Source organism: Cladophialophora immunda (genome assembly GCF_000835495.1).
Source record: "Cladophialophora immunda strain CBS 83496 unplaced genomic scaffold supercont1.2, whole genome shotgun sequence".
Classification (NCBI taxonomy): Eukaryota; Fungi; Ascomycota; class Eurotiomycetes; order Chaetothyriales; family Herpotrichiellaceae; genus Cladophialophora; species Cladophialophora immunda.
The window spans coordinates 4,906,845-4,928,527 of NW_015622542.1; the positions used below are offsets into that span (position 1 = coordinate 4,906,845).

At 54.3% G+C, this 21,683-nt stretch overlaps 7 protein-coding genes across 7 annotated transcripts; 4 read left to right on the plus strand and 3 right to left on the minus strand.

The window, feature by feature from the left end:
• Position 1: 1 nt before the first annotated feature.
• On the plus strand, positions 2–2,367 carry PV07_03960 (uncharacterized protein). Its single transcript, XM_016390725.1, has 5 exons — positions 2–760; positions 904–1,056; positions 1,145–1,274; positions 1,348–1,984; positions 2,074–2,367. Exons 1-5 carry the CDS (start codon positions 407–409, stop codon positions 2,234–2,236), a joined length of 1,437 nt encoding a protein of 478 aa, XP_016252627.1. The 5' UTR covers positions 2–406; the 3' UTR covers positions 2,237–2,367.
• A 320-nt stretch (positions 2,368–2,687) lies between these two features.
• PV07_03961 (uncharacterized protein) lies at positions 2,688–4,764 on the minus strand (the record flags this gene model as incomplete). Its single annotated transcript, XM_016390726.1, has 4 exons — positions 2,688–2,743; positions 2,807–3,761; positions 3,817–3,855; positions 3,910–4,764. 4 exons carry the CDS (start codon positions 4,762–4,764, stop codon positions 2,688–2,690), a joined length of 1,905 nt encoding a protein of 634 aa, XP_016252628.1.
• A 4,247-nt stretch (positions 4,765–9,011) lies between these two features.
• On the plus strand, positions 9,012–10,687 carry PV07_03962 (uncharacterized protein; the record flags this gene model as incomplete). The annotated part of the gene is made up of 2 exons (XM_016390727.1): positions 9,012–10,617; positions 10,671–10,687. The coding sequence occupies 2 exons, from the start codon at positions 9,012–9,014 to the stop codon at positions 10,685–10,687; spliced, it is 1,623 nt and encodes a 540-aa protein (XP_016252629.1).
• Positions 10,688–13,700: 3,013 nt separating this feature from the next.
• Positions 13,701–15,475, plus strand: PV07_03963 (uncharacterized protein). The gene has a single exon (XM_016390728.1). It carries the CDS (start codon positions 13,774–13,776, stop codon positions 15,283–15,285), a length of 1,512 nt encoding a protein of 503 aa, XP_016252630.1. The 5' UTR covers positions 13,701–13,773; the 3' UTR covers positions 15,286–15,475.
• An 880-nt stretch (positions 15,476–16,355) lies between these two features.
• Positions 16,356–18,351, minus strand: PV07_03964 (uncharacterized protein). The gene is made up of 2 exons (XM_016390729.1): positions 18,153–18,351; positions 16,356–18,102 (listed from the first exon to the last, which is right to left on the minus strand). Exons 1-2 carry the CDS (start codon positions 18,334–18,336, stop codon positions 16,775–16,777), a joined length of 1,512 nt encoding a protein of 503 aa, XP_016252631.1. The 5' UTR covers positions 18,337–18,351; the 3' UTR covers positions 16,356–16,774.
• Positions 18,352–18,748: 397 nt separating this feature from the next.
• Positions 18,749–20,061, plus strand: PV07_03965 (uncharacterized protein). Its single transcript, XM_016390730.1, has 2 exons — positions 18,749–19,290; positions 19,347–20,061. Exons 1-2 carry the CDS (start codon positions 19,113–19,115, stop codon positions 19,943–19,945), a joined length of 777 nt encoding a protein of 258 aa, XP_016252632.1. The 5' UTR covers positions 18,749–19,112; the 3' UTR covers positions 19,946–20,061.
• Positions 20,062–20,207: 146 nt separating this feature from the next.
• PV07_03966 (uncharacterized protein) lies at positions 20,208–21,305 on the minus strand. The gene has a single exon (XM_016390731.1). It carries the CDS (start codon positions 20,947–20,949, stop codon positions 20,611–20,613), a length of 339 nt encoding a protein of 112 aa, XP_016252633.1. The 5' UTR covers positions 20,950–21,305; the 3' UTR covers positions 20,208–20,610.
• Between the last annotated feature and the right edge of the window lie 378 nt (positions 21,306–21,683).

Consider the following 21,683-nt stretch of genomic DNA (forward strand, 5'->3'; position numbering starts at 1 on the left):
CCTGCCCATTTCCGTCTTTGCATTGGAACACTCACGTCCATCCACTCCTTCGCCGTCGCCTCATTATTCTCTATTCGGGCGTGAAGGCAACAACCAACTCGGCATTGAGGTAGAGTCCACGCGCTCATCGCCACAACCTTCCCGTCTGGGATCGAGTCTATCAAAATTGCCATTTCCCTCCCGAATCGAGCCTCCTCAACGCATGATATAATAATAGTCCACACAGCTCTGTTGCAGGAGACCTTATCAGCGTTTCCGTCGCCTTCAAACCAGGACAAAACCGTGGACACCAAGACCAAAAAAAGAAACCAAAAAGACGACTGTGCACCAATTTGATTCGGGGGGACACATGTTGAATTAAACCAACCCGGCAATATCCAACCCAAGCCTGACACCACCCGGCGCAATGCTTTTCTGGCTCCTGTTGCCGTACTTCGTCCTCGTCGCCGTCCTCTTCCAGGCCGTGCAGAGGCTGCGGTCGCCGGTGGCCCGGCTGCCGGGCCCGGGCTACACGGCCTGGACGTCGCTGGTGCTGAAGTACCACGAATTCACGCACGGCCGGCGCCTGTACATCCACGCCCTGCACCGACGGTATGGGCCGGTCGTGCGGCTCGGGCCCGGCGAGGTGTCGTTCGCGACCGCCGACGCGGCCAAGGAGATCTACATGTCGGGCGGCAGCGGGTACGACAAGACGCCCTTCTACTCGCTGTTCACCCAGTTTGGGACGCGCACGCTGTTCTCGACGCTCCCCAGGGCCGACGTATGTATTCTGTCGTGACTGCATTTTTTCTTTTTCAAAAGGAAAGAAAAGCCCACCAGGCTGTAGTGGTGGTGGTGGTGGTGGCAGCGATGGTGGTCGGAATGAAGCAGGCATTATGGGCTAACTTCTCACGGGTTTTCTAGCACAGCTACATGAAGCGATACCTGGCCGACCGGTACGCGAACACCAACATCATGAAACCCGACATCCTGAACGGCATCTCCCAGCACGCCCGGGACTTTTTGAACAAGTGCCTGGACCAGTGTTACGGGAGTGATGGGTTCGCCGACATCTACGTAAGGGACTTCTGCCTCGCCTCCGCTCTGGGCCACTGCTGGGCCACTGCTGCTGCGCCCTGCAAAGACTGACGCGGACCTTTCTCAGGTATCTCTCCACTGCTTCGCCCTGGACGGGGTGACGCATCAGCTTTTCCACCCGTACGGCACGCACGCCAACAGGAACGAACGAGATCTGCGGCTGATGCAGGAATTGTCTTACCACGATAGTCTGAAAAGTAATGTGTGGCCCGGATTGCAAGACAGTTGCGATCGAGTGTTGTTAGAGGAGTGACTAACCAGCGCTTTCAGGCAATGTCGCCATCTATTACATGCCGTGGCTCTCTGGTGTGGTCCACTACATCAGCCCTCCCAAGCCCGCGCCGCTGTCGAATGAATACGTCCTGAAGACTAGCGCACTCCCGTCGCCGTCGCCGTTCAGCCTCCTCTCGAAGCTCCAGGCACAAGCCAAGGCGACCAGCATGGCCCCCTACGCCGTGCCCGCCGAATGCAAGGACCACCTGGCCGCGGGCGTCGACACGACCGGCGACGCGCTCTGCTTTCTGATGCACCACCTGTCATTACCCACGCCGGCTTCGCAGCGCGTCCAGGGCCTCCTGCACAAAGAACTCGCCGAGAACGCCGCAGTACCCTTCGACCAACTCCCCTACCTAGACGCCGTGGTCAAGGAAGCCCTCCGCTGTTTTCCCCCGATACCCATGTCGATGCCGCGATGTGTGCCTCGCGGGGGCAGCACGATCGAAGGCCACTTCATCCCGCAAGGGACCATCGTGAGTTGTCAGGCCTACACGCTGCACAAAGATCCCGATGTGTTCCCCAACCCATTGGAGTTCTTGCCGGAGCGCTGGCTGGACAAAGCCGGCGAGGCAGAGAGGAACAGGTTATTCTTCGCCTTCTCCAGCGGCGGAAGGGGATGTCTGGGCCGGCAGTAAGTTTCTTTCCCCTACTCTCTGGGTTTCCCCTGTATTTCTTGTCTGCCGTCGAATAGGATGGCTAACTACTTGTGTGTGTCAAAAGCCTCGCCATAGCGGAGATGAAACTCCTCCTCCGCGAGGTCTACTCCCAGTGCCGCACGACCTTGTCTAGTCAGATGAACAGCGACATGGAGATGGAGGACCAGATCATTGCCAGTCGGCCCAAGGGCCAGAGCTGCAAGCTGGTGTTTGAGAAGGTCGTATAACTTAGCACAAGATCAGGTTTGTCCTAGTTGACACGTACGTAGAAAGGTTAAATCGTGGCTCATATTAGCGTTGGATAGCAATTCGAAAAGCCGGCGCAGAAGATATTCCCTCGTGCTTTTGTATTTGTCGCGGTCTGCACTTTGCTTGATTGTAGTCTGCGAGGGCTGCGCTCTAGATAGATCTAGATGTCGTTAGGTGCTATCGCACGAGCGACGAGACTACCACTTGTCCTTCCTTGTCACTTCGAATCGGTTCGAGCTATTGCTGAGTAGCAAAAATCTTTAACCGCATAGAGGCCTGTTTCAGTCATTTCACGTCATCATCACCAAGGCTGGCGCGCAGAGCAGAGTAGATTGTGGTCAAGTGTATCATTGTCTGCGCTAGTTGACAGTATTTATGTCGTCATTCATTATTACACTCATTACCTCACATGAGGCCAATGATCCGAGATCAGTTATTGTGCTGTCGTACATGCTTCAGCGCCTCCAGGGCCTCCTCTACCTGCTCTACGGTTACGAATCAGCATATAGAACTTTCTCGGAGGTCGAGGGGACAGAGCAAAAACTTACGGACCATGCCGTTCAGAGCTTCAAACGCGACTGCATAGTTCTGCAGCGCCCTCAGAACTCGGCCGACGCCGGCGTACAGATCCTCGATGCCCTTGTCGGCGGCTGAACTCCGTTGGTTGATGCACTGCATCTCGAGGCTTTTGTAGCATAATGTGAGCAGCGTGTAGCAGCTTTGCATGGCGCAGCAGGCAAACGAGGGCATAGTCCGTGGTGCCGGGGTCGAGGAGACGGGTGACAACATTGGCGGAGAAGGTAGGGGGAGCGGCAGCTGCATCGGATTGGGGTAAGGGAATGATTCGAACGCCCGGCCGATGGCAAGCGCAGCCTTGAGGCAAGTCTTTGCAGCGGGCAGGTCAGTGATCGAGACGTTCTTGGTCAGCGCGTCTGCGTGGTCGCTAGATGCATCAACGGAAACCCCGCGAGGCGACTGCGACCAAAGCCCGGGAAAGCCGCCGGACTGGAAGCCTTGGGGCGAAGTGTTTGAGAAGGCAGACGGGAGCATCGCGTGACACGAGCACCCCAGTGGGCGCGGGGAAGATACGTCCGCTTGGTCTAGATCGCAGTGACGACGGGTAAATATAGGGACGTCTTGGAAAGCGCGATACCGATGGAGTTTGATCCTCGCACTGTTGAGCTTGATCAGCGCCTGCAGTCGCAGTGATTTGGCCAGAGTGTGTTCTTCAGGGTCTGTAGGTGACAGGGTCGACGGCTCGTTCGGGGAGGACGCATATCTGAAAAGGACCGAATCCAAGTCGCTCTCAAGCATCGCTTTCCGTTGATCCAGCGTGCTGTCCCCGAGACCGCTGTCGAGGGCCTTCTTCAGCGCCACAGTGTACTGTGTACACCTTAGGATACACTGCTGGGCTTCAATGAAAAACGACCATGCGTCGGAGTCCGCTGGCGATGTTGGCAACGGGGTCCTGAATTGATGAAAATCAATCGAGATGATTGGAGGCTGGCTCAGCATGATTAGCCAGTGATACCCAACGATCCCGAATGATCAAGCTTACCGTGCTGCTGACAATCGAAGACTGCAGGACGACAATATACTAGGCAACAGGTCAGCGAGAAATATCCACACCAGGCATGACTCTGCGACTTACGGTCATCCACCAGGCGCGTCGACGCGCTTCTGTGTATTCGTCTAAAGAAAGATCGGAGATGTCGTGCAGGCAAAGTCTGATGGCAGCATCGTATGCTTGGCTGGCTCGATTTCTCATCTTCGCCAGATTCCCCCGCTGGGCGTATTCATAGATACTCAGTAATACGTGTGCCAGCACCCCTTCTAGCTCGACCGGCACACATGGATGAAGCTTTTCGCGATCGACCGATGGTCGACGGTGATCCAAAGCTTCAGACGGGTTGGTGGCAGATTCGAGCAACTCGGTCTCAATCTCAATGCTCTCCATGGCCATCTGGGAGAATGAGTGTGCTTGCTGCCTTCTGAGACATACAGACTCATCACTGTCAGGGTACTCGTCTTCCGGGTGGGGGATCAGAACGAGAATCGCCATTAATGCCATTACCAAAGGAGATGCCGGCTCGAAGTATTTCGATTCGCTCATCGGGTCATCAACTTGCAGTGTCGTCACTGGCGGTGGCAGGATTGGAAAGTACGGATGAATGAAGATGTAGTAGGCATTGAGAATGGCTTCGTTTTCCTGATAGCTCCGAGTGATCGGCGTGTAGGGTTTGCCCAGTGAATCATCGTCCAAGGTATCGATTGTGTCACCGCCTTCGGAGACGGGCATGAATATATTGTCGAAGATCTGGTCGCTGTCGTCCTCGTCCTCGACGTCGATCAACCCAGCTCCGGGAGCGATCATGGTAGCAATGAGGTCGTTGTGTATCTCTTCAGACGATAGCATCAGTGCATCCCAGTCAATATTGATGTCCGGGGCAATGTCTTGAGGCTGAGATGTTACTTCGTCAGCCCGCCGTTGCCTTTCCGCGGCCATAATGGCCTTTTTGCGCGACACACGGGGTCCACCACGGTTGCTTTTGACATAGCGGCATTCTTTGCCCCTTATCAGGCACTAGAAACACAATCAGGCACGGTCTTGAGTCAGTCGCGGCATCACCAAGCACATACATTGTTACACGGAACCTTGGCATCGCATCGAGTCCGAGACGCACGGCTTGATCGGAGTTATAAGAGGAGCTCGCAAGTAGACGCTCGTCCAGCAGCGCTTACCAAGATGTACACGCCACCTTCACTGGTGGCAGGATGTTCTTCCTCCGGCGGCTTTGACTGGACGCCATGGCCCCATTCTCCAAGACGGTAGAAGTAGACATGAGGTTTGCGGGGGCAGGTTCGGGGTTCCAACTTCCCAGACTTGCAAATGTATTGATGAGCGTGGGGATCCTGAAGTTGCTCGCGCACGCAACCCTCCCTAAGCTTCCGAGATCCCGCTGTCAACAGGGACGTTGGGGGCGCAAGATTTAAGGCGACGAGACAGAGGCGCAGGAGAGAACAGGGACTCGACGTGATATTAATCTATTGCCTTGGGGCCCCGGGACTTGGCAGCCCTCTTCGTGGTCTCGGTGGTGAGCAATCCTTCGTACAGGTAGAGATAAGCAACTTTCTTATCACCCAATTAGATGCCCCAAAGGCTCTACATACACTAGACCGAGATTGCCCCTCGTGGTGTTCTGGGGCCGTCTACTTGGTATAATATCTGGCAACTCGTCACGCCACAGAACCGGGGCCTAGGCTCAGTTGGTGAGGATTACCAGATCCGGCTTTCTCAGGCACTGAAAACTACATGGTCTCCAGGCTTTCTATTGACGGTTAGCGTGAAAATATCTGGCCTCGCATAGCTCCCGACCGGGTCGAAATCCATTCTGGCCTGTATAAGGTCGTCCATCCTCAGTTGCCCGTAGACAATCTCTTCGCGATCCCAGACGGGCTCCGCAACAAATGTCCCCAACGGCCCGACGATGCAAGAACCACCATGGCTTAGAATGGCGTCCGGGGTCCAAGGAGAGCCGTCTGGTTGTCTGTCATGGTGTCCAGGCGAGAAGGGTGGATAGTCAGACGGAAAATCGGCCACCTTGCAGAACTGGTTGCACGAAATAACGAAACAGCGTCCTTCTTTCGCGATGTGCTGCATCGACGCCACCCACGAAGGCAGGTCATCGGCGTTCGGTGCGATGTAAACCTCGATTCCTTGTTGATATAGCGACAGTCTTGCAGCAGGCATATAGTTCTCCCAGCAGATGAGTCCACCGACACGGCCAATTTCCGTATCCACAACCTGAAGTCCATCTCCTGCTCCTCTCCCCCACACGAGGCGTTCCGCTGCCTGCGAGAAATCATCATCAGTTGCTGGTTCCAGGTCCAAAGGCGCAAGAACACCTCTGGCTAGGATCCGGGGTTCCTAACATACTGTGGGGATGAGTTTTCGATGCGCATACAGCAGGTCGCCTGTTCTCGCGAGGAGTATCGCCGTGCAATACAAGGTTCCTCTTTCTTTCTCAATTATTCCTAGCGACAGGAACACGTTGTGGTCTCTTGCAATGGTCCGCAGCTCCTCGAATTCTGGAGAAGGAATCGCCACAGCCGAGTTGTAGTATTTTGAGAACCATTGGCGGCCTCGAGGCTCTCGTGCTCCTATTGTTGCATCGAAGGCGTAACGCCAGGGGTATGCGCTGAGGAACCCCTCTGGAAAGACAACTAGATCGGCCTTTTCTTGCGCGGCGGCCTTCGTGAAGTGTCTGACTCGCTGTATCGAAGCAGGGAGATCGAATGCGACTGGAGCCGCTTGAACTGCGGCGACCTTGAAACTAGCCAACGTAGACATGGTCGTACCGAGTGCCGTGCTTTGGGCAGCCACCGGGGCTCTGGTAAGAACACGACATCCTTTTGTGCTTTAGAGATAGACCTGTACGTCTGGCCACCGCCACGGAGCCAACGATAATTTCATATGTTCGCCAGTTACAGACACCTGACAAGTCGAACGCCGCTTTGGTTTCTGCGCAGCAGGCCCCGGTGGTTAGACCCACTCCGGAGGGCTCCTGGCAGACCAAAGCCCGAAAAGCAAACACCGAAGGATACATGTCTCCGCCCCAGCCTTATTGGTTGCTGAACATACTCAACACCGGGTGGCCCTGAAGAAGAGCGTCTGGTCCGGCAATATAGCACATAAACAATACCTAGTAACGATTCAGAAGAGCACTTTGAGAAAGCAGAACTTTTACGAGACTCGAACACCATGTGTGTCTATAGGCGACCAACAAAAGGCACAATGAACGTCGGTATGTTGGACTATTGCAAAGCGTTTCCAAGGCTACCCTCTAATCCTTTGGCAGAACTCAATGCCCACCCAGAATACAATTACTACACGAGCCTAGTGCGGAACTTGAAAACCGCCGTCGTACCGACGTTTACTTTGGAATCGGGTCAAGAGCTCCATCGAGTTCACGTAGCCTACAGCGCCTGGGGCACCTTGAATGAGGAGGCAGACAATGTTCTCTTAATCTGCCACGCTCTCACGGGGAGCAGTGACGTGGAGGATTGGTGGAAACCTTTGATCGGCCGAGGCAAGGCTGTCGATACAAGCCGGTTCTTTGTCATTTGCTTCAATTCCCTCGGGTCGCCGTACGGCTCCGCATCACCACTCAGTACAGACCCGACGACTGGGAAGCCTTACGGACCAACCTTCCCGGATACAACTTTCAGAGACGATGTCAGGATACAGAAGATTGTTCTCGACGCGCTTGGGGTCAAACAGATTGCATCGGTCATCGGTGGATCGATGGGCGGCATGATTGCCCTCGAGTGGGCTTTGTGTACCCCTCCAGGTTACGTGAAGACGGTGATCCCTATATCGACCTCAGCATATCAAACAGCGTGGGGGATCTCCTGGAACACGTCACAAATACGATGCATCCAGGCCGATTCACAATTTCGCGGCGGATACTACGCTCCTCATCCTCAAAGTCAGCCCGTGCAGGGCTTGGGGGCCGCCAGGATGATCGGGATGCTCACCTACCGATCGTACACTTCTTTCGAAGCACGGTTTGGTCGACGCAAGTCGGGACCAAAACGGCCGTCGCAGTCTTTCTCAAGGCCCATGACCTCCATCCCCTCTCCACCGCCCGAGGCGAGAGACGACATCCCCGAGACAACGGCGTCGAAAACCGAGGCGCAGGAGTTCGGCCCGACTACAATATATTCCGCGCAAAGCTACATGCAATACCAGGCCGACAAGTTTCTGAAGCGCTTCGATGCCAATTGCTACATCCACCTTTTGCGGAAGATGGATTCTCACGATATTACAAGAGGGAGGAGCCCAACCATGCCCTTGCCGTCCGAGGAGCACCCCAGCGTCAAGAGCGTTGCCGCCGTTCTGGCGACGTGTACAGCACCGGCACTGGTGGTGAGCATAGATTCAGACCTGCTGTTTCCGGCCGAGCAGCAGACGATCCTGGCCAATTCGCTACCTCGAGCAAAACTCATGAAGCTCGACTCGTCCGACGGACACGACGGCTTTCTGCTGGAAATGTCCGCCATGGAAGAATCGATCAGTGCCTTCCTTCGGGACCACTGCACCGGCATCTTCGAAGCTCCTGCTCTCGAAGGCGGTGAAGACGAAAACGAAGACGTTGTAACGAATAGTGTGTTTGGCGAGTTGGATTCTCAGTTTTGAGGATGGTGTATTCTGCGAGGTGCTTGATAGATTATTTCTCCTTTGATGTTAAATTAAATGCCAAAAGAATGCTATTCATTGTCCCAACAGCTCTGCCCTTGCGTCCGCTATCCTCTCTTCAGGTTAATTTGTACCATGACCAATTCGTGGCATTCAAGCTCGAGAAACTCGACTGTTTCGGGGTCGAATATGACGAACTTGCATTCCAAGGCCATTGGTCAATTCGGGACTAATCCACCGGGAGTTTGAGGGTGGATTATGTCGAGGTAGTGAGATTGTCGGCCGGAAGAAGGTCAATCGCCGTCGGAGCGTTGTCCTGGTCTTATCTAACTTGCCATGTCACCTTTCGGCGACTGCTTATTCCAGCCCTGGTGTCCTGGCTCCTGAGGCACCTATCTCCGCCATGCGTCGGGCACGGCCTTCAGGGAAGAATATTATATCTATAATCTGTATAATATTGTCTGGTTGCGGTTCTTTCTGATGTGGCGTTTGTATCAATTCCAATCTTTGCGGTGTTGTATTGTACAAAACTACAAAAGGCAAGGAGAAACAATATGATTGCACGAACAGAGGAATATCGACCATGGCTCGTCCAGAAATATGGCGGCACCAGTGTTGGCAAGCTGCTGGACACAATTACAGAGTCTATCATTCCACAATACCGGCAAGACTACAACGTCGCAGTTGTTTGTTCGGCGCGTTCTAGCGCAAGCAAGTCAGCCGGTACAACGAATCTCCTCTTAAGGGCCCTAGCTTGTGCCGTCTCAGAGGAGGCGAGAGGAGCCGATTTCGACGAGGTTGTTGATGTTATCCAAAGTGAACATCTGTTGGTTGCAGAATCCCTGCCCAGCGACGGTGCTCTCCAATCCGCCTCAAAGCTCATTCAGCAGCTGCGACAGAACATTGTCGAAGAATGCGAGGCCTTGAGAAAATTCTTACGGGCCACTCGGGTCATTGGTGAAGCCTCCGACAGAACGCAAGATAGGGTGCTTGGTGTTGGAGAAAAGCTTTCCTGCTTGGTGGTTGCGGCCGCGTTGTCACTCAGAGGCGTGGAAGCAGAGATGGTGAACCTGGAAAACATTGTCCAAGTTGCGGACAAGCGTTCGACTCGTGAACAGCAAGCAGCCTACAAGCAAAACCCTATTCTATTCCTTCAGGGACTTCGAGACGCTGTCAGAGACGCAATCCTCCAGTGCTCTGCGTCGGGGAAAGTGCCAGTCGTTACGGGGTTTTTCGGCTCCATGCCACATTCGCTACTCCATACCGTCGGCCGTGGATATTCAGACTTGTGTGCTGCGCTGTGTGCGGTCTCATTAGACGCTGAGGAGCTCCAAATATGGAAGGAGGTCGCTGGTATCTTCACAGCCGACCCTACGAAAGTATCAACAGCCAGAGTCCTGCCCATGATCACCCTGGAGGAGGCGGTCGAGTTGACATATTACGGCAGTGAGGTGATCCACCCTCTGACGATGTCGCTTCTAAACAAGGAAGACATCAACCTGCGCTTGAAGAACGTGAAGGATCCTGCCGGCGCCGGCACTGTGGTCTACTCGACAACGCCTGGCTCGAGTCCCGTGCAGACACCCAGTTCTACGGAGATGGAGATCAGCCGGTCATTATTCATGACTTCGAATGGATACTACGGCAAAGACCAGGCTAAACGAGTGCCTACCGCCATTACAACGAAGGATTCAATCACTCTCGTCAACATCACTTCGAACGGCAAGCTGCCTCCACAAGCATTCCTTGGTCAGGTTATCGGGATTCTTGGACAGCATCAGCTCTCCGTCGACCTAGCGAGCAGCAGCCGTCAGTCACTCAGCCTAGCGGTATCGGCCTATGGATTGGTGAATGTCTCTGACGCGATCGATCAAGCCCTCCCCGACCTCGAAGAATTTGGCACAGCAACCATTGTGCCGAAAATGTCCATCATCTCGGTGGTCGGCCATAAAATGAGAAACATGGTCGGAATCGCAGCGGAAATCTTCTCGGCTTTGGCAAGTGCTCGCATCAATATCCGTCTGATTTCGCAAGGAGCGAGCGAGATCAACATATCGTTCGTCGTCAGGACGCAAGATGCGTTACTGGCGATGGAGGTCATCCACTCGCAAGTCATGCAAATTCCTGGACACGTGGAGCGCGAGATTTCGCTCATAACAGGTGAGAAATACACATTGTCGCTGCCTCCTCTAGCATACTGATCTCATCACTAGGTCCATGGCTTTACTGAACACGGTGTATATGTTTCTCTTCAGCGTGCATTTGGGGATAGGCTTGGGTCTCTACTGCAATCACATTTTCTAGATGCCAGATAGAGATAGAACGAATCATCATGAATGTGTATATCAGAGAATTGACAACCTGTATACCTCTACCCTCAATAATAGTCGTCTTATTCGTAACTAGAATACTCGGTGCTTTCTTCGTCTCCGCCCCAGTAGAGCCTAATTCCTCTATTCATGTGATTCGCGGGGTCGATATGTGACAACTCCTTTTCAAATGGGCACAAAAGAACCTCTACCACACAGAGTCGTCTCTGAGCAACAGGGCACGCTCGATGTCTTCTGATGTCCCTCTTTTCCTTCACCAGGGGATGTTTACAGAATGCCGCGGCCACTTTGCTAGGGAAACTTAGCCGTCCGGTATAGTGGATGGCCACGGAAATCTGACGGCCCCCAGGTTGCCGGGGTTTGCTTTTGATAAGCGGCATATGCCACACAACTTTAAGGGGCCAATCAACAAACACAGTCCGGCTTCGGCCTTTGCATAGGAGACTGACTGCATACTGCAGGCGTGCATCTGCGTCCCGCTAATCAGACAGTAAACATTCGTTAATTAGAGCTCAATGGCTATGCACACTATCACGCATGCGTGGATGAGCACATTCTCCTTTCCTGGCCTCACCAGACTCCGTCTCCCCGGTCTTTGTCGAGATAAGCAGGGGGCCGCTATCTTCATTCGTAGCAAAGGCCGCGCGATGCAGTATACGTATCGACTAGATCGGCAGCGTGAGAGTTGTATGATGGGCATACACTATATCAAGACTGACTCCTACCGTGAATAGGACTGAGTAGCTCTCCATCTTCAACATTCAACGTGCCTCAATCAATCCTTTGGTTTCCTTTCTCTCACCACCAGCTTCATTGCCCTTTTTCTTACCTCACAAGGACACAGACAGCAAGGAAAAATGGTTTCCGGACATTTGGGCGAAGTGAGCAAGGCTCCAGAGTACGAGACCGTCGCTCTGCACGGTGGACAACAGCCCGATCCCATCAACGGCTCAAGAGCTGTGCCCCTGTACCAAACATGCGCGTACAACTTCACCGACGCCTCGGATGGTGCAAGTAAGTTTGCGTGGTCAAAGGATGGCTACGTGTATACCCGAATGGGCAACCCCACCAACACGGTCTTCGAGACCAGGATGGCGATGCTCGAGGGAGGCGTGGGCGCCGTGGCGACTGCCAGCGGCCATGCCGCCCAGTTCATGGCCATCACCTCCGTATGCGAGCCTGGTCACAACTTCATCAGCACCATGAACCTCTACGGCGGCACACACAATCAGTTCCGAGTCTACATGAAGAAGTTCAACATCAATTGCAAGTTCATGCAGGGACAAGACCCGCAAGAGATCAAGAAACTGGTCGACGACAACACCAGAGCCGTGTACATTGAGACCATCGGAAATCCCCAATTCAACGTCCCCAATATCAAGGCCATCGCTGACGTCTGCCACGAGGCGGGTATCCCACTGATCGTGGACAACACCTTCGGCATGGGCGGATATCTTGCACAGCCGATCAAGCAAGGCGCCGACATCGTCACTGCCTCGTGCACCAAATGGATCGGCGGCCATGGGACGTCGATGGGCGGGATCGTGATTGACGGAGGCCACTTTGACTGGTCTGCCTCTGGCAAGTTCCCCGGCTTCACCGAGCCGTCAGAGGGTTACCACGGCATGCGGTTTTGGGAGACGTATGGCTACAAGGCCCTGGCAGCCAAGCTCCGCATGGACGCCATGAGAGACCTGGGCCCCTGCATGTCGCCCTTCAACGCCTGGCTCTTCCTGCAGGGCCTCGAGTCCCTTCCAGTCCGCGCCGACCGCCACGTCTCGAACACGCTTGCGTTTGCACAGTGGCTGGAGAAGCACCCCTGTGTCGCGTGGGTCAACTACCCCGGTCTCAAATCCCACCCCGACTACGAGCTCGCGCAGCGGGTGCTGCCCAAGGGAGCCGGAGCCGTCCTCACCTTCGGCGTGGCGGGCAACATCGACGAGGTCGAAGCCGTCGTCAACAACCTCAAGCTCTGCTCCCATCTGGCCAACGTCGGCGACGCGAAGACCCTGATCATCCACCCCTGGCGGACCACCCACCAGCAGATCCCCGACCAGGAGAAGATCAAGGGAGGCGTCACGCCCGACATGATCCGCATCAGCCTCGGCTTGGAGCACATCAACGACATCATCCACGACTTCGAGCAGGCCTTCAAGGCCGCGGGTCTCAAAGGGGCCAAGGACTGGGTGCCGACGTGGAAGAAAGGAATGGAGGGCGAGGAGTGGTCCAAGGGCACATTATACGCACCGAAGCCCAATGGTGTCAAGACGGAGGTGGTGACGAGTGTTTGAGGCGGAGATGATCGCGCAACCCTGGCTCGAAGAAGGCCCGAGACAAAATGCAGTCGCCTGCTCCGAGATTTGTTGGCTTGATTGAGGACGAAACTTTTATGATTTTAGGCGCTCTAGATGAATGTGTACGAAAATCCCGAATTAATTGCTGAATTACATCGACGACTCGGTGCGACGGTTGGTTATATTCCGTCGTTGACATAATCCGATTGTGATCTCCAGGCACCGTCCCAGGCTTTGTGGAGGTTGACCAAACCTCTCCATTGTCTGAAACCTGGGCTAGGAGGTTTCGCGGTGTCCTGGTGATCCGACAGTTCGTACATACTTACTGCAACTCGAGTACAGCGTCATCGACACTCTCAGACTTTCTCTGCGGGCTCAAGGAATTCAGGACCCTCGAGTTGTACATGGCAAAAGCTGACCAACGGACCGTTCGGAACGCCTCTTTGGCCCCTTTGCCCTGCGCCACGCATATTCTGATTGAATCCATTGCACCACCAAGGGAGCCAGATGGATTGGCCTCGTATAGGAAATCGATCGCGCCAATCACAGGTTCTCCGATCCTTCCGCTCCCGCAATCCTCCCTGTCTGGGGTAATTAACTCACCTTGGGAAGTATAAGAGCAAACCGAGACACACACTCGCTAAGGCATCTCTGGCCTATGCGACCAACACCGCTTCAAAAGGAAGTAAGCAATGGCCCAGGTCAAGACCCTCCGGAACATATATGGGAGGGGCCACGAGAACCGCATCTCCCCCAAGGACACGGCCATCAAGGGCCCTAATATCATCGCGATCAAAGCAATCATCAAAGGGCTCATCCTCGTCCAGCTGACCTTTTTTCTCCTCTTCTGCTACATCTTTGGCACACTGTATGTCTCAAACTCGCACGTCCACAATCTGAGCGTTGTGTTCGTCGACTATGACCAGGGTCTCGTCGGGCAGTCCGTGTGGACGGCGTACAACCAGCTCAAGGGCGACGACTTCCCGACCCTGGACCTGCGGAGCGCGTCAGAGCATCCCACGCCGGAGTCGATCCGGCGCAGCGTCTGCAAGACGGACTTCTGGGCTGGCTTCTACGTCTCGGCCGGCGCATCCGAGCGCCTCGCTACGGCCTTGGGTGGAGGAGAGGCGGCGCTGAGGTACGACCCGGCAGACGTGATGGCATACGTTTGGAACGAGGCGCGGTGGCCCACGACGGTGGAAAGCTATCTCGCGTCCAACTTGGTCAAGCTCTCAACCGCTGCTCAGGGGGCGTACCACTCCATCAACGGCACCAGCGCCATCCGGGCTCTGAATATGTCTTCCCCACAGGCGGTTGCGGCGTTGTACAACCCTTGGCAAGTCCAAAGCATCAACATCCAGACCACGAACCAGGGGCCACGCACTGTCTACAACACCATTGTCGTGGTCCTCATCATCATCAAGCAGTTCTTCTTCTTACTGCTCATCAATGGCGTCTGCAGCACCTTCAAGCTGTACCTCCGCCTCAAACCGCACCACCTTGTCTTCCGCCGTCTCCTGGGCAGCTCCATCTCCACGTTTCTCGGCAGCCTGCTACTCACGGGCGCCATCTGGGCGTTCCGCGCCAACTGGGCCGTCAACGGCAACCAGTTCGTGCTGACGTGGATGACGTACTGGCTCTACGAGGAGATCAACTTCTTCTTCATCGACGCGGCGACGGCGTGGGTCCCGGCCCCGTTCATGCCGAGCGTGCTGGTCACCTGGGTCATCATGAACGTCTCGTCGACCCTGCAGCCGCTCGAGCTCGGCGCGGGCTTCTTCCGGTGGATGTACGCGCTGCCCGCGCACGAAATGTACGAGACCCTCGTCGACATCTGGTCCGGCGGGTGCAACCCCCAGCTGTACCGCGCCCTGCCCATCCTCTTCTCGTGGTGGATCGTCTTCACGCCGCTGGCCATGCTCGGCGTCCTCCGGCGGTGCCACTTCGCGGCCATTGACTTCGACAAGGAGGAGGCCGCCTTCCAGCAGCGGTTCCAGGAAGCCAAGGACTTTGAGAGGAAGCGCGACCGGCAGCGCGGGGCGGAGGGCGCGGCGGAGAAAGAACCCATCGACCAAGAGGACGACGTCGAGCTGGCCAATATTTTGCGGAAGCAGGAGACCGAAATGAGGTCGCTGTATACCTCCGAAAGCCGATCCAGGTATGGGCCTGGTATCGTGGCGCCAGGGGCGGAGCGTATTACCTAGGTAAATAGCCAAGGATGAGTGACCACCAGGCCTGGCGTGGTCCAGTGGACGAGTTCAGTGATCAGGCTACATATGGAATTGATTGAATGGGTATTCAATCAGCGAGAATCCCAAGCTTGACTCTTGAAACTTTTTGACCAGATGGACTCTACATCTCGGTCGACGCTCTCATGAAGTCGCTATCTTGGCCCCTGTGACCACGAGTATGGATCGCTCAACGATCTCCTCTCAAGTGGAAAGGTCTTGATTTGTTGCGGGACAGAGTCAGTATCTGCGTCGGCCGTCAACTTCGTCCAAGAGAGCGTCCATCAGATCCGAGATGGCCAAAGCGGGCCCTTGCGTACAGCAGACCTAGTATCCTCTTGATCTTAGGACTGCGCGTGTCAGCTTCTCTGGGATCGGAGATTGTTCGTGACCCGTGATGGTGCTGCCAGGCTGGGACTTGATGGAATGTGCATCGTCGACGACTTGTGTTTGTTTTTGCTGAGGTGGTAGTATCCCCTTGTGATCAGACCCTCACGAAATTCATGAGGCTGGTTTGTCTCACATCGTGTGCTAGACCGCCTTGCTGAAGGCAAGTATGATGAGGACGATGGTATGCCTGAGATGCAGCCGCGTAAGTCTATGTGACCTTGATCTGTGCTGGTAGATATTGCAAAATGGGAGATCGTTCCACGAACCCTAGCTATTCGCACGATGAGATAGAACACGCTTAGACGTCGCTCTGTTTCGCTCGGAGACTGGGCCGACGATTGAATCCATTGTACCTCTGAGAACCCTTGTGATGGGTGTGTAGACTCGAGCCAGATTGATGAAGTCAGCTAAAGGCAAGACGGTCTCGTTGTCCATCACTGCAACTATACCACTGGACAGGCATTCCCTCTGATTGAACCGCTGGTCGAATAGAGAGCATGCCAGAGTCGAGACATCGGTGTAATAACTATGAGACTAGAGGGAAAACTCCATGCGATATAGGTTGTAGATGTGGAAACAATACTCACGGATCGTAACCGTAATTTCGAATACTCGTAATGGTGAGACCAGACCTCGTCAGACACGCTGACAAGATGATCCATTCTTACCTAGTACACGCGAACTGTATTCGTACGAGGATGAACGCCGCCAGGCCGTCATCCCGCTCGACGACATGCCGATAAGCGTTGCAGCGCTAAGGGGAAGACGAGAAGCGCCAGAAACCCAATGGGATGCGCGTCGATGCAACCACCTCGTAAACCACCTGCTTGGAAGGGGATGCCGTCCCGTGCTACCAAGAGATGCTTGTCAGAATGGATCTCATCTTCAAGTATGACACGAAGGGATCTGGCGTTTATCCACGGTGATCTCGAATGTCAGAAAGCAACATGCCATTCATTAGATGTCTCGCTGCGACCCAATAACATCGTCACTGCCCCTGCGCTCATGGTTATTGCCAGTATAATCATCAATGCCATTCGCAAGACCAACCAAACCCCATAACCATCGCAAAACCTCAATCCTCCATCTTGACGTCCTGCTTGGCCGAATTCCCCAGGTTCTTCAACAGATAACTCCTCTTGAAGTAGGTGTTCGGGTGTACAATCGTCTCCAGCTCAGCGGGACCCCATATACCCTCGTCCTTGACCTTCTTGATTTCCTGCTTGTGGGCCCACTCAAACACACGGTTACAGGCAATATGGAACCTCTTCTTCTCCACGTCGTCCTTGACACCTCTCAAGACTTCTCGATCATGAACTCCCGTGGCTTGGAGCATGGCCGTGAGATTGTCCACGCTGAAATGTCTGTAGGGACAGCCATGGGCTTCACCGGTACCAGGGGGATGTTCCGTAAGTATTTTCTGACATGAGTACGGCGAATATCCTCGCCCACGACGATTCGCGTCGCCGCCTACGTCGCCATAGGCGTGGCGGACATTATAGCGGTATTCCTTGTTGAATTGGTCATCAGTGATGAGTTTGAACGCCTGCCTCCAGAAGATGAGACAGTCCTCCAGATTGAGCCCAATTCCCTTAAGGAAAAGCGTGTACTGCAGCCGGCCAAAGTGCTTCAGATGGCTATTTTTCCGGAGCGTATTGTGCAGGTGTTTCATACAAAGGGGGAAGTGCTGTGAGAGGTTGTCGATGTTGGCCGCAGTGATGGCAGCGCCGGCGAGAGAAGAGTCCGATTCGGAGAATCCGGCGTCGGGAGTAGCAAAGTTTTTGGAAAGGTGGTCCAGGATGGGAGATAGACGGTCATCTTCATCGAGTCTCGGCAGATTGCGGGCGGTGAGCTCGAGACCCTTCTCTAGGCGGCTTGTGAACTCGGTGAGCACCATGCTGGTCTGTTCACGCATCGGAACATATGCTTTGCTTTTCCGTACAAGGACTGTGCGATGCTCGACTAATTCTGGCACACGGGTCCAATCCACTTTGAACCAGTTCTCGCCTTCGAGCCGTCGGAGACCAGGTGTGGCGGATAGAAGTTGCTCGCCCAATGCTCTTTTTTCTTCCTCTTGGACCACTTCCCAGTTCATGTTCAAGCTTTCGACGAAAGCTTGACGTTCACGTGTGTCATCTGACTGGAAGCGAAGCCGGAACAGCATGGTTTCGACCCTGGCAAAGCGTCTGCGGAGGTCTTCTGTTCTTGAAAACGCAAGTCTGAGAATGTAGTGGGAGTAATGGTCCTTCCGCCGTTGATTCTTCAGTTTTTGGTCCACAATACCACCTGCTGCCGCCGAATTGGAGGACAGGGGGAGGTATTTTTTGAGCAATGGTTCAAGGTGCGCTGATGTCTCTTCGGCCGATTTGTTTCTGAACGAGCAAGCCTCAATCTCCGCAAGTACTGGTGTCTGGTCAGTGGTAACCCTGTCTGCTGGATTCTTGCTGACATACTCCTCAACCTGTCGATAGCCCAAGTCTCGAATTCTTCCAGGCTGATTTCCTGGGTGGGAGGAACATCGTAGCACGACAGTCGGTAGGGATAGTCGTTCTCTTTGTAGGATGCGGTTGCAAACTGAGTCTTCTTGTGGTCGATGCGTTTCCGCTTTGGGTCGAACCGTGGCTCTGAGCGCATCATTTTGTCCTCTTGTTGGGTAGTCAAGATTTACAAAAGTTGATGTTGGAGGATCGGAACAATATGCGCGGGGGGGGAGACGCGTCGAGGCTCGCGGATTTCGATTTCACGCGTCGCGAGGCTGCACATGGCGTTAGGCTTGCGGGGCCCTCGGAACGGAAAATCTTTCATACTTGAATATTCCCGGTCCGTGCCTGCCAGCAACAGACATTTCGGGATGACTGAGCAGCCCTTCGTCCAGCCAGCGCCGACATCTTTGACTTGTTACAACGGAGTCTTGACAGAAACATCCTGAGTCGCACAATTCCGTGGTTCAAGTGCTACATACACAGGTAGGTACTTTGTACATACCTGCATCCTTGATTGCTCGGCTCCGCGGCACCAGAATGGGCGAGCGGAAACTTCAACTCCTAAATCCTTATCGGCGCAGTGCGTCCCGAGACTTGAAATTCAATGGGCGTTTCCCCACGATGCTAACTATTGATTCTTCGGCTTACTCAACCATTTCCAGGCCACCATCTCGGGTGCTTCATTTACCTAGTTCGGCTTCTCCTCTTCCTCGAAGCTGCGATCCTCTTTTCTTTTTGTTCTCTTCTCTTGGGAGGTACATTGTCCTGGTATCTCAGCGGCGTCGAATCCGGCCTTCCCTTCCTCCAGTCTCTTGCGATAGCAGCTCGTGCATTCTCCCAGGGCGACATGACGGGCACTTGATACGGGCGGCACTGCCCTAAGAGGTGCGCCCCGAGTCACGCGCCTGTCTCTTCTCCGTTCAGATTACAATGACTTTCGCAACTGCCACCCGGAAGCTCAAACGAGCCGCGAGGATCATTCTAGTGGGCGCTCCAGGTGTTGGAAAGGGCACTCAATCTGAGAGGTTGATGAAACGATTCCCACAGCTATGTTCCATTGCGACCGGAGATCTACTGCGCGACAACGTGAAAAGACAGACTGCGCTGGGTAGCTATTTACCCTGCGTTGGTTCTAATATACTGCTGCTAATCAAACGGTTGCAGGCCAACAAGCCGATGCGTACATGAAAGCCGGTGGCCTTGTGCCAGACCCCCTAATCCTGAATCTCATCCTGAACGAACTCACCTCGAGAGAGTGGCTTGAGACATCCGACTCCAATGAGAATATAATCGCAGCTCTCTCGAGAGGAAATGGTTCTGCCTCTGCGGTCGTGCACGCGTCCAACTCACCCGACACCTCGTTTATCCTTGATGGCTTCCCTCGTACCGCGACCCAAGCCAGAGCCCTGTCGCACCTGCTACCCATAAACCTGGTATTCCAGCTCGTCACGCCTGTCGATATCATACTGTCTCGCATGGCCAACCGGTGGATACACGCCGCATCCGGGAGAGTGTACAATGTGGGATTCAATGACCCGAAGGTTCCCGGCAAGGACGACGTTACAGGGGAGCCTTTGATGCAAAGAGATGACGACAGTGAGGCCACGTGGAGGAGGCGACTTGCAAAGTTTGAGGAGACAAGCCAGAGTTTGCTAGATTTCTACCGAGACAAGGACCAAAGCCTGGTGGTTAAAGTGCAGGGCAACAGCAGCGACGAGATCACGCCTCAGATCTTTGCAGAAGTTGAGGGGCGATTTGGATGAGAAAATAGAATAGAATTTCGACTCTCGCAAGAGAAAAACTTCTGTAACCTCGACTGTGATTTTCCAGACCCCATGGAGATCAAGATGATCTCTAAGCCCCGGATGCCCAGCCAGAGGTCATACAAGAATCAATCTGCGCTCGACGCGAAAACAACCTCAGCATGGGAAGATGCCCGAGACTGGCGATGTAAGTAATGCATTTTGTTGTCGGCGGGTTTAGATGAAGAAGGAAAAGGGAAATGTAAACGAAGGAAACAGGAGGATATTTTTGGTGCAGTGCGAGGCTCGAGCTCTGTCCTTGGCGTGTTTGCGCCCACTCCCGATTCACGGGACTTCAGTGCTCGGTAGTGATGAGGATTTCTTGACCTCTAGACATCTCCCTCGTATAACCCAACGCTCGGGAACAGAGCACCTTTCTCTCTCGTGCCTCTGCGTGACACGATTAGCCGCCAGCAGATTGTACGCCAACTGCAACATGTCCTCGCTTCTACCTGAGCTATCAAATCATAGCGATCATCAGTCCCACTCGGAGAAAGCTGTCAAGAGTCACATGGATGCGGTGGTGTCTGATCTCTATCTCTCTGAAGTTTCGACTTTCGCTTGGCTCGTATAGAGGTCCAAAGTCATAGAGCGACAAGAACTCCAGCACCCAGTAACTCTGCCTCCTAGACTCGTGACAAATGAACTCGGAGACTTGGGTTGCCGCTCGACTTTGCTCCTCCGCACCAGGCTGCTCTTGTCTGAGACCATGGTGACACCAAGTTACTAACACGACCGGGCTTGCCGACAACATGCAGCACCCATCCGCACCCTGGTTGCAGGTGTCCGCAGGGTGCTACAAGCCCCTTGCACAGAATCTGTCGAATTCCACCTTGCGCCATTACCCTGGTTCCAATCGGAAGGAGCATGGGCCGACCGAAGAGGCATACGGCAGACTTGACAGCGTCTGAGATTTTCGTGATTTGGGGAGGACAGCAGTCGGTCAAAGATGGCATCAAAGACATCCGTGTGACATGCAATGAAATGTGGCTTTTCCTTCCTTGCTTTTTTCTTCCCTTTGGCTACGCCAATCCTAGGGGAGGAGAGATGGCGGTCCACGTTTTGCCCCTAGCTTTCCCCAGAAGGCGGTTCATCCCCCGCCGAGCATCGTGGCTCAAGACAGACACACTTTGCCCTAATTTTGTAGCATGCCATGGCACCTATAGACAGGGTGTTTTTTCTTTTCCCCCCTTGTCGCCTGGCGGCGGTGGACATGGCCCGCCTGTTTTCCGCCTGGATTCGTTCTTCGTTGATGGCCTCTTTTCTTCTGCATTGTCACGCCGCGAGGCAAGAATGTGCTGGTGACCAAGTGAGCAAATCGCATAGCTGACTGGACTCTGGCGTTTTTGAATGGGAAGCTCCGGCTCCATTTGGGCACATCACGATTCTCGATCGTCCCTCTGATGCTCATATTAGCATCCCTTGGCCTCCACTGAGTCCTCCACTTGGCTCATTCGGTGCCCGCTTCATCGTCATCACTAAGCCCGAAAGGCATGGGGGTGGCACAAAGGGCGCCTGAGGGAATGCAGCTGGGCGCGAGCCAGGCTGCGGTAGCCCAGCCGTAGTCCGGTACAAGAACCAATGAAGCCGACATTTATGACCGTGACACATCCAGCTGCGGGCGACTGACACACACCAGACTCGCTCCGCCCCCCAAGGCTGCTGAGGCCCTTCAGGTCTTGAGGCCAGTCACAGGCCG

Excerpts from the sequence above, each read along its gene's own strand:
- PV07_03966 (XM_016390731.1), bottom strand. The coding sequence starts at position 20,949 with ATGTCTTTGATGCCATCTTTGACCGACTGCTGTCCTCCCCAAATCACG.
- PV07_03965 (XM_016390730.1), top strand. The coding sequence starts at position 19,113 with ATGACTTTCGCAACTGCCACCCGGAAGCTCAAACGAGCCGCGAGGATC. Across the intron at positions 19,291-19,346 it reads GAAAAGACAGACTGCGCTGG|GCCAACAAGCCGATGCGTAC; the intron begins GTAGCTATTTAC and ends AAACGGTTGCAG.
- PV07_03964 (XM_016390729.1), bottom strand. The coding sequence starts at position 18,336 with ATGATGCGCTCAGAGCCACGGTTCGACCCAAAGCGGAAACGCATCGAC. Across the intron at positions 18,103-18,152 it reads GGCTATCGACAGGTTGAGGA|TACTTGCGGAGATTGAGGCT; the intron begins GTATGTCAGCAA and ends ACCAGACACCAG.
- PV07_03960 (XM_016390725.1), top strand. The coding sequence starts at position 407 with ATGCTTTTCTGGCTCCTGTTGCCGTACTTCGTCCTCGTCGCCGTCCTC. Across the intron at positions 1,057-1,144 it reads ATGGGTTCGCCGACATCTAC|GTATCTCTCCACTGCTTCGC; the intron begins GTAAGGGACTTC and ends GACCTTTCTCAG. Across the intron at positions 1,275-1,347 it reads TTACCACGATAGTCTGAAAA|GCAATGTCGCCATCTATTAC; the intron begins GTAATGTGTGGC and ends CAGCGCTTTCAG.
- PV07_03963 (XM_016390728.1), top strand. The coding sequence starts at position 13,774 with ATGGCCCAGGTCAAGACCCTCCGGAACATATATGGGAGGGGCCACGAG.